Below are 14,757 nucleotides of genomic sequence, written 5' to 3' on the forward strand. Positions count from 1 at the left end.
GTGACACTTGCCTTCTGGCTGGGAGAACGAGGGAGGCTCTTAGAGAGCTGTTCTTGGCTCAGTGTTTGCTGCTCTTCCCTAGCCCCGCAGTCAGGACTCCCTTTCTGGGCACATTCTCAGCCACGTCGCACTTTTCCCTGGGAGCTCCATTCTCCAGCTGGGTTGGCCGGATCCTGAGCCAAATCTGCCGTGGAAAGAGCTTGGAGCTGAGATGAAGCAAAGATGAGGTCGTCTCTGTGTGCAGGCTTCTGCTTGCGGAGAGACGTGCATCGAATGTGGGGGCAGGTTAGGGGTAGCGGCAGGTGGCCTCTCCTACTCTAGAGGGCATGCAGCCACTGGGCAGAAATGCCCGTATAGAACCAAAGGGAGGCATCACAATGGCTCTCGTGGCTTTCTCTGCCTTGAATTCCACTGGCCTATGCAGCTGTTTAGCCTCCCCCTAGGCTGGCTTCCAGTTCCCTCAGCCAGTGCCCTCTACAGAAGGCAGCCTCCCTGGAAAGTGTGATGTGGGACCAGCTATGAGAAGCCCTCTCCATTACCCTGAACTGTGGAAACCTGGGGTGGGGTAGGCAGGGCTCCCACCCCAGAGCTAGGATGGTGTGGCAACAAACATCAGGAGTTCTGCTGACCTCCACCCATGCTGCCCACCGCCCGTGTCCCCCTTGGAAGAACGAGACAGGCAAGGCCTCTATCTCCCTCCTCAGTGGTTCCTGTGAACGGCTACTGTGCGCATTTTCCCTGGAGCAAATCTAGATGGAAGCTTAGTTGTCTGTGGTTAGAGCTCAGGGTTGGTAGTCAGAACTAAAGATTCATTTCTTGACGGATTGCGTCAGCATTAGGGATAGTGGCCGCTCTCTGGCCTCTGCATCCTCATCTGGAAGCTGAGGGAAATGAACCAGGCCTGTTATGATATAATTCCAGGGCATCCACAAATGCATTCCATGATGTGTTCGCTGTATTCTTGCCACCCTCTGCTAGAGGGGCAGGGAGAGGTCCTGGAAGGCAGGGTCTCTTGGAAGTGCCAGTGCTGGGCCCAGGGCTATCGTGGGTAAATCGGACTCCGGAGAACAGTTTACACTCAGTTCTGGCTTTCCATTGACCAGCTGTGAAGCCTGCTCTCCAGTGTTGGGGAGCGGTGCTAGAGATGAGGCCTAGCATGGGTGAAGCCCTGGGTTCCATCTGTGTGTGTACATGCACACAGAGGCAGAGGCAGATGCAGACAGAGAAAGACGGACAGAAGGGATGGAATTAGAGTAAAGAGGACCTCATGAGCAGTCAGTGGATACCAGCAACAAAGGACCAACCCCAGAGGAGGACTCCTGGGACTCCCAAGTACGCAGATGCCACATTCTCCCTGTAGACTCCCAAATCCAGGAGCCTTGGAGTCTCAGAGGTAGTAGGAATGTCAAGTGGTCCTTGGGTCACGCCCCCCTCACTCCTACCCCAACTTGTGCTACACAGCAGAAACCCTTTCACCAACAAGTAGAAGTTACTGGGGCCTTGACTCCCTGGTTCTAACCATCCACCGTGCATAAAAACATAGTGCTGGGTCCTGGGTGGAAAGGGCCCTCTGGAGTTTCCAGAGAATTGCTAGTTCCCAAGGAAGCCCTCGGGATTGTTTCACTGAGCTGGAGGGGCCGATACTGAAGGGGAGTGTTGCTCCAGGATGCAGGCAGCTCTGTGATAAGAACCTTGAGACAGTCCTAAGGGAGGCTGGGTTTCCTGCTACCTCCCCCCTCTCTACCACTGCTCTCGCTCTTCCTTCCTCACAGACCCTCCCGCAGGCCCGCCCCGCCTGACAGTCTAGCCTCCCCACACCATACTTCACTTTTACTTAAACCTTAGCCCATCAGAGCTCAGAGTGCAGGTGCCAGGTCCCCTCAGGATGTGGAGAGCCTCTAAGTCTAGGCTGGCCTGGCCCCGAGGCCCTGTACTTGCAGAAGTCTCTGCATCCCTCTTCCCTCTGCTCCCCTCCATCCCCTTCCATTCTAGTTCAGATTCCCACCTCTGCGGAGGAAGGAAGTCTTTTTCCGGCTTCTGCTACTCAGATGCTAGGGCCTGGCCCAGAGCAGTGCTTGTTCAGCCCTTTCTTGTGGGTTTCCTTTCAGATTAAGGTGTGATTTGGAGGAGGGGGAGAAGTTGGGTGGCAGAGGGATCAGCAGGCTGCCTCTTAGGAACTGGGGGTCTCCTGTGTGGGTGCCGAGCAGTGAGAACCACTCCTACCTTTTAGAAAGTGTGAAGACTCCCTGGGGATTAGTGATCAGGCAGGATTGGTGGAGGGGGGTGGGGGGGTGGGATGAAACTTGCTTCCGGATGAAACTTGTTTCTGGAACTCTCATCCGATTGCTTTGTCTGTCCTCAGCACCTTTAGTGAGTAGCACAAAAAAGAGGAGTCTGTATCGCTCAGCCCATCTTTGCTTGGTTGTCAAAGCCAAGAAAATGGGATTTAAGCAACCAGTCCCTAAGAAGTCCCTCTGTATCCCCAACTCTTTACAGCATCCTGGGAAATGAGCCAGAGAGTCATTTGTGGAAGGGCTAAGTGTGGTGGGTGGCTTTTTTATTCAGGAAGACCCCATGCTTTACCATGGCATTCCATTGGGTAAAGGATAAGGGTTACAACATAGGCCTTTCCCCCATCTCCCCTCTGCCCTCCCTTCTTTCCTCCCTGTGTTGTCTCTCCCCAAGCTGAAGCACCCATCCTTCCTCCCACTGAGTCCCTAAGGCACTAATGATCTCGTCCCCTACCCCTCCAGTAAGCACGCCCTGGGAAGCCATGAGTATATCCAATATTGCCGCAAGTTTGATATCAGCATCCGGCTACAGCTGATGGAGCAGAAGGCTATCCGGAGCGACCTGGCCCGGACGGTACGTGTCGGAAATGGCTGACAGTTGTACATAGCTGGGCAGGTAGAATGGGCAGAGGGTGATATGGAACATGTTAAGGGAGTGGGGTAGGTATCCTGGGCTGAGGAAAGGGCGTCATCCCTGCCTGACCAGGGCACTGCTCGCTCCCTCCCTCAGGTGAATGACGACCAGAGCCCTTCCACCTTGAACTACCTCATCCATCTCCAAGAGAGGCCAGTCAAGCAGACCATCAGCAGGTGAGAGTGGGTACCACCTGGGTGGAGTCCAAGCAGGAACTGTGAGGGGATGGCATAGATATACTCGCCCAGCTTCCGGCTAGGATGACAGAGTCTCGTAAATGTCCAGTAACTTGTCAGGGATGCCCCTGTCCCAGGACACTTCTCCTTTCTTTCCTCTATGCCTGCCAGTGGTTCTCAACCTTGCCGAGGCAGTGACCCTTTAATGTAGTTCCTCATGCGTGGTGACCCCAAGCCATAAAATTCTTTCATTGCTACTTTGTAACTGTGATTTTTCTATTGTTACAGGTCTTATTTATTTATTTATTTATTTATTTAATGTTTGTGAGTGCACCGTAGCTGTCTTCAGACACACCAGAAAGGGCATCAGATCCCACTATATATGATTGATGATTGTGAGCCACCATGTGGTGGAATTGAACTCAGGACCCCTGGAAGAGCAGTCAGTGCTCTTAACCACTGAGCCCTCTCTCTAGCCCCTGTTAAAAGTCTTTGTTTTGGTTTTTTTTTTTTCTGGTTTTTGGTTTTTTGAGACAGGGTTTCTCTGTATAGCCCTGGCTGTCCTGGAACTCACTCTGTAGACCAGGCTGGCCTCAAACTCAGAAATCCGCCTGCCTCTGCCTCCCGAGTGCTGGGATTAAAGGTGTGCGCCACCACACTGGGCTCCTGTTAAAAGTCTTAATGTAGGTTTCTGATGTGCGACCCCTATTGGGGGTTGAGATCCACAGGATGAGAACTACTGCCCCAGTAGTTTTCTGTCCTTTTCTAGGTGAGAGGTAGCCATGAGGAAAGGACCCCTTTTCCATCTTCATGGGGCATGCATGGAAAGAGTGGGAACTCTTTCACATCAGGGTCTGATCCTCCAACAGAGAGGGAAGGGAGAGCATGAGTCTCCCACGGCAGTGAATCTTTTGTGATCTCTCTTGTGATTTTTCTCACCCCATATCCCCAGGCAGGCCTTGAGTCTTCTGTTTGACACTTACCACAATGAGGTGGACGCCTTCCTGCTGGCTGATGTGAGTATCCACCCTGGGACTGATCAGAGAGGAACTATTGGAAGTTCCTTCCTTGCCTGCAAATGGCAGGCTGTCAGTGACACCTCTTTTCACTCCTGGCTCCGGGCAAGCAAAAAAAAACAAAAAACAAAAAAAAAAAAAAACCAAACATCTGGCTGTGGGGCAGCTGGCAAGTGTGTGAGAAGGTGCTCTGTCTTTCTGTGAAAGTCAAAAGGTGGGCTCTGATCCTGTCTCTGAAGTAGAGCATCTCCAAGCTAAGGGTTGTGGCCCAGGCTTTTCTTTTTTCCTGTCCAAAGTGCATGGGAACGCTGTGTTAAGATGTTCTGTTGAGCCTGTGACATAGATAACACACCCTCAGGAAAGTGACAACTAGATCCTTTTCCTCCTGGCCTTACATGGAAGTGTCAACCTTGGAGCCATTTCCCCAAATACCTTGAAGCTAAAGCAGTGCTCTTTGGAAGTAGTCTTCAAAATTCAAAACCCTGGGCAGGCATGGCTTCGCGCAGCTTTAATCTCAGCACTTGGGAGGCAGAAGCAGGCAAGACCTCTCTGAGTTCAAGGTCTACCCATTGAGTTCTAGGCTAGCGAGAGCTATATAGTGAGACCCTGTCTCAAATAAAACAAAGCAAAACAAAACCAACCAAACAAACAAAAAACCAAGCAAAATAACCATCCCCGTCCTCCACAGATCAAGTTTCAGTTATAGCTTCTTTCCTCTGGGGCGGTCTGTCTCGTTCACCTTTCACACACTACTAGAATCTATTTTGTAGTAGCTTCTACAACAGCATGGTCACTGACCACTTTGCAGTGTTCTGTGCTAGTTTGGAGGCTGGGTAGAGGCGAGCGAGGTAGGTGCACAGCCCAAGACTGCTTTAGCCTCAGGGAGCTTGTGCAGTCAGGAAAACGGAGTGTTCATCAAAAGCTATTAGATACAAGAGGATGGCCACGGGGGTCGGGATGGGGGAGGGCTTGTGAAGGAGTAGGTGTCCTCATCCCTAATCTGGATTGACACAAGTAGTCACAGTCAGAGGAAGAGATTTCTGATGAGAAAGCACCGGGAGCCAAAGTGTGGAGGGCAGTGGGGAGTGCAGTGTGTCTGTGGCCGCGACAGCTTGGACATTCTATAGTGAGTTATGAGAAGTCTGGACAAGCAAGTGGGGGCCTCACTGTGTTTCTCTCGCCTCATTGCTGTTTCCTGCCAATTGATTGCCTAACACTTTAGGCCTCTGGCAGAGACCTGTGTATACACAGAGATAAACTTCGCTGCAGACTGGGAATAAAAGGTTCCGGGCTGTGGCCGACAGACTGGGGAGTATGCCTGTGGCCCACTCAGAGCAAATAAAGCGTGGTTCCTGCAATTCCTCCTTAGAGTCATTAACACAGTCTTGAGACCTGGGCTGGTGGGGAGGCAGAGAGCTGAATCACTTGCCTTACTGTATGGCCTCCCACAGGGGGATTTCCCACTGAAGGCTGACAGGGTGGTCCAGTCTGTCAAGGCCATTTGCAATGCTCTGGCTGCTGTGGAGACTCCCGAGATCACGAGCGCTCTCAACCAGCTGCCTCCCTGCCCCTCGCGCATGCAGCCAAAAATCCAGAAGGTACGGAGCCCCAGGTGTTAGCGTGAGGAAGGGACAGTGAATGCTTGGGTAACTGGGCTGTGGCTTGTCACGTTACTTGGTGGCCACCTTACTAAAAAGACTCTCTTAAGCAGCTAGAATTTGGGAGGCAGAGGCAGCTGATCTCTGTTAAGCCAGGCTGACTTACGTAGTGAGTTCCAGGACAGCCTGGGCTACACAGTGAGACCCTGTCTCGAGACAAATAAAAAAAATAGATGAAAGGTTCTCCACTTCTGTCATTCATGTGTGAGCAGTTCAGACAAAAGAGCTCCTGGGAAATGGGTGCCAGGCCTGTCCCTCCTCTTGAGCATAGAGGTTGGGCTAGCTTCACCTCACGAGAATAACCACATGAGCCAAGGCCAGAAAGGCTTTGCCTGAGAGTTTGCTCGTCTAGGAGGGTGCAAAACCAAGGAGGGAAGGGGATCCCCAGAGCCAGGGATTCAGTGGATCTGTGTGCAGTAAGGGCAGGCGAGCTAGCACTACAGATCCTGTCTCCCCAGCCTTGCGGGGCTCTTTCCTTAGGGGAAGCATGGCTTTTTATCTGCTTACTCCATCCACCCTGTGGTTGTGGAACAGACCATCACTCCCTCCCTCTCTGGGGAATCTCTGCTCCTCACATTTCAAGCCCTGCCGGGGCCCAGATGAGCACAGCTGTGAAAAGCCCTACCAACTGGCATTAAAAATGGACCCGGGCTCTGTCTGACCCTCGGTCTTCCTTCCCCCAACAGGATCCCAGCGTGTTGAGTGTGAGGGAAAACCGAGGTAAGGATGCTGCAGAGAGGCTGGAACCTGCCAGCTGCCAACTCAGCCCACATTCTTCTTCCTTCTTGGCCGTGTGTGTGTGTGTGTGTGTGTGTGTGTGTGTGTGTGTGTGTGTGTGTTTCCATATGAGGTGTGGACACAGCTGGAGCCCATATTTCTTTCCACAGATCTTTTTCTCATTATTCTTGCTAATCAGGCTTATGGTGTTACTGGGAGAGAGCGGTGAGCTGGGGTAGGGGTGTGAGCAGGGATGAGTTTGTCTGTCAATCCAGATGGAGAAGCTCACCCTGCTAGGCTGTGATTTTTTTCTTGGCAGCCACAACCCCTTGCACTTCCAGTTAAGACTGGGCCTTGGGAGATGGGAGGAAGGATTCTCTCTAGCAGTCTTCCCATCAAATCTTGAACAGATCCCCATCCTACAGCCTGTGTCTCCAGCTTTTCTTTTCTTTTTTTCTTTCAAATTTTATTTTTTTGTATGTGCATTGTTGTTTTGTCTGCTTGTATTCCTATCTATGTGGGGATGTTGGATCCTGGTGTCAGTTGAGAGATTCCATGTGGGTGCTAGGAATTGAACCTGGGTCCTTTGGAAGAACAGCCGGTGATCTTAACCACTGAGCTATCTCTCCAGCCCCATCACTGGCTTTCTTAAAAAATGAATCCATCTTTGGACTTCAACAGATGAGTAAATTTCCTCTAAAGTCGTCTAGGAGCTAACAGCATTTCTTCTAGCGCTCTTCTCTCTCTCTCTCTCTCCCTCTCCCTCTCCCTCTCCCCATCTCTCTCTCTCTCTCTCTCTGCCTGTGTATGTGTGTGTCTGTGTGTCCACATGTGCATGGTACTAGAGATGTGTAAGCTCACCAAGCACTGTTTGTTTGTTTGTTTTTGTCAAGAAAAGTCTTTGTTTAAAAAAAAGATTTGTTTTTATTTTATGTGTATGGGTATTTTGCCTATATATAAGTCTGCGTGGCACATGTGTGCCTGATACCCACAAAAATCAGAAGAGGATGTTGAACCCCTGCCCCTGGAACTGGAGTTAGAGTTGTGAGCTGCCATGTGGGTGCTGGGAACCAAACCTGAGTCCTCTGGAAGAGCAGCTAAGTGCTCTTAACCACTGAGCTGTCTCCCTAGAAAATGACTTTTTAAAAAATAACAATGTTGTAGCACTAAATGATGCTAAGTGTCTGGATAAGGCCCGAATTTAAAACTGGGCACTCAGCTTAATGCACGCTCCTGTATCTTTCCCATCTCTCCACACATGGGTAAGCTTTGTCACAGCTATTAGAAATTGGCTGATCCCTGTCCCAAGCTGTCCCATACTGCTAGTGTCATGGCAACCAAATGGCCCCTATTGAGTCCTAATGAGATTCTTTTCTGACCTCCCCACTTCACAGAGAAGGTGGTAGAAGCCTTGACAGCGGCCATCTTGGACTTGGTGGAGCTGTACTGCAGCACATTCAATGCAGACTTCCAGACGGCGGTGCCTGGGAGCCGAAAGCATGATTTGGTTCAAGAGGCCTGCCACTTCCCTGGGGCCCTGGCCTTCACTGTCTATGGCACTCACCGTATTCCCATCATCTGGGCTACCAGGTGACTCAGGGCTAGGGCTAGGGCTGGGAAGCCTGGGGGGTCGGGGGAGCTCCGCTGCCTGGTGGCTTCTTCTCTTCTAACTGTGGCCCTCTATGTTAGGATGGTTGTTATTATGTGGCATTCTGGTGCCACAGGGCTAAGGTGATGAGCCTAGTACCTGGAGGGGACCTTAGTCTGTATCCATCTCAGAGAGAGAAAGCCCCCTAGGAGATAGATAAGCACCTGCCAGTCCCCCAGTCCTGGCTGCCTCGGTCTCTCTGCCCCCTCCAGATCCAGAGCCGGCTGAGGGAGACAAGCGACAGATGGCCGGTTCCCAGATAGAGTGTGGCCCACACCAATGGCTGCACTCCCCTGCAGATGCACAATGAGGGTGGCAGGGAGGGGGTGACCCTTTGTCTGGGGTTCCCTTGCGGGGTGGGTGGAAGAGGACATCCATTTGGTAGTCCTCAGCTCTTCTTCTGGGTCCCCAGAGTCCTGGGGCCTGGGGGAATAGGCATTTGGCCCCATCCCACCCTTACCAACCCCTCCCCCCCTCTCCTCCCCTTCCCCTTCTTTCTTTGTTTCTCACTTAATGTATTCCTCTGGGCGATTGGCGCAGAACAAAGGAGGCAGCCTGGGAAACAGGGGCCTTCTCTGACCTCTTCTGTCAGGCACCTGTCATGAGCCACGGGGACCCCCATGTGCTGGTATTCATGGTAGCATATGTCGCTTTCCTCCCCCACCCTCCTTGCCTGCACATACACACACACACACACACACACACACACACACACACACACACACACCAGTGGCTGACTATAAGGAAGAGACTAAACAGCCATTCCCATGAAATGACCAAGAAAAAAAAAAAACAAACCAAACAACAAACAAAAAACCAAACCTCCTGTACTCAGCATGTGCCTAAAACTCTGGGGGTCTAGGGGTCCTGATCAGGTTGCTGTTCCTTAAGCCTGGCATGGTGGTCCTCACACTGACCCCGTGCTGCATCCTCCAAAGATGAAGAGAAGTCTACCAGAGGAAATGGAAGTTGGCATCAGGGCGGCTGAGGCTGGTGTGGCTGGTGTGGCTGGTGTGGCTGGTGTGAAGGGCAAGGTATACTGACCGCTCTGCTTGCTTTGCAGCTATGAAGATTTCTACCTCTCCTGCTCCCTCAGCCACGGTGGCAAGGAACTTTGCAGCCCCCTGCAGACCCGGCGGGCTCACTTCTCCAAGTACCTGTTCCACCTCATCATCTGGGACCAGCAGTAAGCCCTCTCTCTCAGCTCCAGGATGGCTGCAGCTAACCTGCTTCCTTCAGGGATGCCCTGGAGCAGTAGACAGTCAGACTGAGCACAAGCCTGGGTCAAATCAGGTTCCATAACTCTCCTTATCCAGATAGATCCTCCAGCTTCCCGAGTCATTTCCTGACTCTTACCTGGGGACAAACATGCCGCCATCTCTACCTTTCAAGTTATTAGGAACACCCAACCGGAAGTACCCATAAAACTTCTTTATACTCTATAATGGGTCATGTAAATATTACTTGCTGTTTTTAAAAATACCTTTCTTGTTTTTCTCTTGCCTCTCTTACAGCATTTAACTGGTCTTCAGATTTTTTTTTTTTTATTACTTCCCTTTCTCTCAACATTCTCTTAGAAGGGGCTAAGATACAGCTTGGAGTGCTTGACTGGCATATGCAAGGCACTGGATTCCAGCCCTAGAACAGCATTAAACCAAATCTAGAATCTTAGCACTCAGTGGGACAGAGGCAGATGGCTGTAGTTTTGAGGCCACACTGGGCTACATAGCAAGTTCTAGGCCTATCAGGAGATCCCATCTCAATGCCTACAAAAAGGATGGGGGGTGGGGGTGGCTCTTGAGTTGTCCATTATGGATAAAGCAGGGATGGTTGTCTAGGAAAGGAAGCACAGGCATGGAGCCAAGGAATAAGGCTCTGTTTCTTGGCTCTCTTGGTAATCCCATGCTCTCTCTAACTTGTCGGGGCCTCAGCTTCTCAAATTGAGACTTGAGAGCACCTGCTTAACCTTGAGGCAGGTTATGAATACAGTAACCACCATCACAAGATGGCATGAAGTACCGTTTATTAACAATAATGTGATCTCAGGAAGGAGAGAAATGAGGGGTAAGGGGACCGCAAGGGTGGGATTGCAGGTTTGTCCCCCAGTGCTTGTCTGTGTTGGACCTTATTTACCCTCCCGACAGCCAGAAAGCCCCTTGCTTGCTGTGCCTGCTTGCTGTGCCCCCTTCCCCCCCTTCACTTCTCCAGGCTACTATGTCTGAGTCCCCCTTTACAGAGCAGCAAATGCAACGTAAGTGGGTGGAATGCAGGTGGCAGGGACAGAAGAATGTCCACGGGGAGATGGAGGATTCTCAAATAAGTAGTTGAAGGGTCTGGGTAGATTGTCTTATAAAGGTACTAGAGGGAAGGCATAGCCTGTTTTCACACTTAGGTCATTCTTAGAGCAGTAATGAAGTACAGCTTTTGCTAACAAACACTAGAACGCCCCGACACCCTGCAGACAAGGTAATGGCATGAAGGGGCTCCTGAGAAGCAAGCGAGGCCTGTAATACCAGGAAGCTGGGGCAGAATGGCTGTGAACCTGAGGGCAGATTGGACGACGTAGTGAGACCTGGGTTCAGTTTGGAATACCAAAGTCAAGAGTCTCCATTGAGACTCTTATCCTCACTAAGCACTGGACCTGGTCCCTGACAGAGTATGAGGTATGGACACAGCCCAGCCTCCCACGTGGGTGTCCTTCCATGCTAGGGTCAAGATCTCTACCTTGTTACGCAGGACCAGGCCCTGTGGGAGGTGGTTTCTCTATGTAGCCTTGGCTGTCCTGGAACTCACTCTGTAGACTAAGCTGGCCGTGAACTCACAGAGATCCACCTGCCTCTGCCTCCCATGTGCTGAGATTAAAGGCCTGCACCGCCACACAAGCCTCTTAGTCCTTCTTAATGAAGGCCAAGGCATGTGGGAAAAGGCATGACATGCTGAAGGTCTGGACTCAACTTTGAGCCAGCCATCCTCAGTAGATGACAGACAGCCTGCAATGGAGGCAGTTCTAGGAGTGCTCTCCAAGATTTGGCAGAGTTGTTAGGACACTAAGAAAACAACTTGCTCAGTGGTAGAGAGTTTGCCTAGATTCATGAGTGGCGCAAAGATGAAACAAACCAATAAATAGGAAAGTACTTTGGATAGCTGAGCATGGGGTGCCACACCTGTACTCCAGCACTTAAAACACTAAAGCCAGAGGATTGTTACGAGTTCAAGACCAGCCTAAGTGAAATAATGAGATAAGACAAGAGAGACAGAGAGAGGGAGCGATAGACTGAGAAAGGGAAAGAGACCAAACCTGGTCCACCATCTACTGCTTGGTAAGCAAATGCACTCTCCTTTTCTGTCCTCATCATCTAAGCTCTGACCGTCTCAGTTCCTGTTTCTCTGTTCCAGGTGGCTGGCAGTGACTAATGCCCAGGGGGATATTTGTGTGAAAATGCTATCTATGTCACATCAGCCAGGTCCAGAGTAATAACTAATATCACACAGCAGAAAGAACCCAAACTATATAGGCTGCTCTTCTCCTGGTGAGCGTGCCAAGGGCGGAGCTGTCAGTTCAGATGCTCAAGATTGTGAGTGGCCAAGCAGGAGCCCCACCCAGCACCTCACAACCCCAGTAGCCCCAGTGCTATAGTGTTGGAGAAGGGCTCACCGAGAGGAGAATTTCTTAGGCCAGAAGACTCAGCTCTTCAGGAGAAGTAGTGGTTCCTTTGACCAAGCCGAGGCATAGGGTTAGAAAGGTCATATTGGAATCCCAGATACACTGGGACCTGAGGAAGGGGAGGCCTTGCCTGCTTCTCTGTATTATGGTTTCAGTAAGGCAGTTTGCCCCTTCCTTCTTTCTTTCCTTCCTTCCTTCCTTCCTTCCTTCCTTCCTTCCTTCCTTCCTTCCTTCCTTCTCTCCTTCCCACGGCAAGGTCTCATACTCATGCAGACTTAAATTGACCTTGAAATCCCAGCCGTCCTCCTGCCTCAGCCTCCCAAGAGCTGGGATTACGGCCATACCACGGGTCAGCTCTTCCTCTTGTTGGATGACCAGACCAACTTCCTCTCCCTGGCTGTGGGGTCAGCTGCTTCTCCCTCCCACTGTAGTTGGATGGACATGGGATCAGCTTGCTCTCAAAATAGGCCCAGCAGCCATGCTCTGTCACCTCCGGCCAGACCCAGCCTGGCATATCCCCTGGCTGCTGAAGGGGCCCTAATTATAGCTGTGGGGCCCCCAGGGTAGAAGCAGCTGGGGCAGAGCCGGATTGTGCCAGTCTGCGGCTGCTGAGTGCCTTCTTTGAGTGGAGACTTTCCCCAGGAGTGAGGGGCAGTGAAGAGGGAGGCTGCCTTATCTGTGACCTCTGACCTTGGGGGTGGCGGCCCTGCCTCTGTGCCCTTTGGGTGTAGCAGCAGTCGGGCCTAGGGCCAGCCAGGAGGGTGTGGCAGTGTGGACTTTGGCCCAGGGACAGCTTCCCGGAAAGGTAACAGGGTGGGCCCTGGCTCTCTTTTCCCCAGCCCCTCAGCTCTCTCCACCTCCCCACACCCAAATCTCCTTACCCTGAACTCAGAGGGTGTGGCTGGGTGTGGCCCCGTCAGGGCGGACCGTGAAGAACATCTGGCCTTGAGCGCTGCTTATGCTGCTTATGCGTGTCTTGGCCTGGCCTGTTTCCTTTCTCACTCTTCTCTGAAAAGCCCCTTCTCTTTTTTCCCATGACTCTGTTTTGGGGGGTCCCTGGGGCTAGGAAAGGTGGGACAGAGAACCTGGTGCTTCTTCCTAGAGAGGCTCTTGAGACTTGTCCTGGTCCCTTGGGAGGCATGCCTTGGGACATATGTGACACCCGAGTGGAAGGCTGCTTCTCTGCTTGTACTTTACACCCCCCGCCCCCAGCCCCCCCCCCCAAGGCTGTTGACTTTGATCCCCTTGTTTCCTAGGATCTGCTTTCCAGTGCAGGTGAACAGGCTACCTCGGGAGACTCTGCTGTGTGCCACACTCTATGCCCTGCCCGTTCCCCCTCCTGGGGGTTCCTCTGAAGCGAATAAGCAGAAGCGGGTGCCTGAAGCTCTGGGTTGGGTCACTACCCCTCTCTTCAACTTCAGGCAGTACGTGTGAGCGCCAGGGGAACAGCTTCTAGCCTTGGAAGGGAGCAAGGGGGATGGAGATAAAGCCTGGTAGTTATACTCGGTACTCCCTGAGAAGGGTTGGCCACATGGCGCTCACTGTGAAGCCCAGAGGTCCCCATCCCTGTAGAGAAGTCAATGCACAGAGCTGGTGACCCGGACTATTGATGTAACCTGGCAGGTGGGGGAGGGGCGTGGGAAAACACTATCCCTGTAACAAGTCACGGGGTCCTGTATCAGAAGGACTTCAGAGGTCATCTACCCAGGCACGGAGACACCCCTGCCAAAGGGTCACCTGAGTGGCAAGCTCAGAGAGGCTTTCTGCCATGGGAGCCCTCCTAGAGCTTGAAGTAAGACCTGTGGCCTCTGGGGATAATCCAAGGGACAGGAGTGGGGGAGAAGCTTCAACTAGAAAAGGTTTGGGGACAAGAGAGCAGGAGAGAAACCCCCAGCGTAGGCACCGCTTGTTGGCTCATCTTACCCTCCTTCTGCCTTAGAGTCTTGACCTGTGGTCGAAAGCTCCTGGGCTTGTGGCCAGCGACACAGGAAAACTCCGGTGCCCGCTGGAGTGCGCCTAATTTCCACCAGCCAGACAGTGTTATCCTGCAGGTGAGACCCAGCTAGGAACTCTGGGCATGGGATGAGATGTGGCCAAGCATCTCAGTAAATGGGAGAGCATGAGTCGAAGACATCCCCCTCCCTCAATTTCACAGCATCCTCTAAAGTTAGGTCTGAGGCCTTCTCCACCCATGGCTCCCCTTGCTTTGAGACCTCATGTTTCTAGGTCAGATCCAGCTGGGCGCTCCCTTCTCTTAGGGCTCAAGGGAAAGTGTTCCCACTAGTCACTCAAGGGACATGTTCTCTTTGGAGGGAGGGTGGGAGAGAAGCTGCCTCAATCCTGGTTGTGATTCCCATTTCTCGAGCCCATGAGATGCTGTGGTGTGGAATAGGGGGTGGCAAAACCAACAGACAGTGAAGAAGAAAGATCCAGAATACAACTCCATTAGCAGATGGTTTTACCTTTGGCTCTGCCCGGTACGGGTCAGGTGCTGAGTGAGAGAGCAGAGCCCCTTAGAGAACCGAACCGGATTGTTCAGCTCTGATGCCCACTTTAGGAGGATGTATGTTTTGGTGGCTCAGAGCAGATGATCACAGGCCCTAGAGTTAATAGAGCCTTCACTCACTGTGTGCTACCAGATCCAGACAGGCTAGGATGCCTCTGGGACCACACAAGGAGGTCCCCAGCTTCAGCCTGGGTACTCTCAGTGGCTTGCCCTGTCAATGCCGTTCAGGGTTTTGAAGTGGGGCCTATCCTGTCTTCCTTAAGCATCTCAACTCAGCCTTTCCCTACCTTCCCCATTGTTCATTTTTGATTCGTTTTGGGGTTTTTTTGTTTTGTTTTGGTTTCTTTGTTTGTTTGTTTGTTTGTTTGTTTGTTTGTTTTTTGAGACAGGGTTTCTCTGTGTAACAGTCCTGGCTGTCTTGGAACTTGCTTTGTAGTCCAGACTAGC

At 51.8% G+C, this 14,757-nt stretch overlaps 1 protein-coding gene across 4 annotated transcripts in view; it reads left to right on the top strand.

Moving 5' to 3' along the window:
- Pik3c2b (phosphatidylinositol-4-phosphate 3-kinase catalytic subunit type 2 beta) overlaps positions 1-14,757 on the top strand; it is a 63,020-nt gene that overhangs the window by 26,086 nt on the left and 22,177 nt on the right. For all 4 annotated transcript variants that reach the window (XM_006529532.2, NM_001099276.2, XM_006529531.4 and 1 more), the window contains 9 exons: positions 2,754-2,865; positions 3,022-3,101; positions 4,054-4,117; positions 5,569-5,715; positions 6,462-6,495; positions 7,887-8,082; positions 9,204-9,326; positions 13,061-13,228; positions 13,744-13,855. In XM_006529532.2, coding sequence (XP_006529595.1) covers positions 2,754-2,865; positions 3,022-3,101; positions 4,054-4,117; positions 5,569-5,715; positions 6,462-6,495; positions 7,887-8,082; positions 9,204-9,326; positions 13,061-13,228; positions 13,744-13,855 — 1,036 coding nt within the window. The remainder of the gene's footprint in view (positions 1-2,753; positions 2,866-3,021; positions 3,102-4,053; positions 4,118-5,568; positions 5,716-6,461; positions 6,496-7,886; positions 8,083-9,203; positions 9,327-13,060; positions 13,229-13,743; positions 13,856-14,757) is intronic.

This window comes from Mus musculus, chromosome 1 (assembly GCF_000001635.26).
Source record: "Mus musculus strain C57BL/6J chromosome 1, GRCm38.p6 C57BL/6J".
NCBI classification, from domain to species: domain Eukaryota; kingdom Metazoa; phylum Chordata; class Mammalia; order Rodentia; family Muridae; genus Mus; species Mus musculus.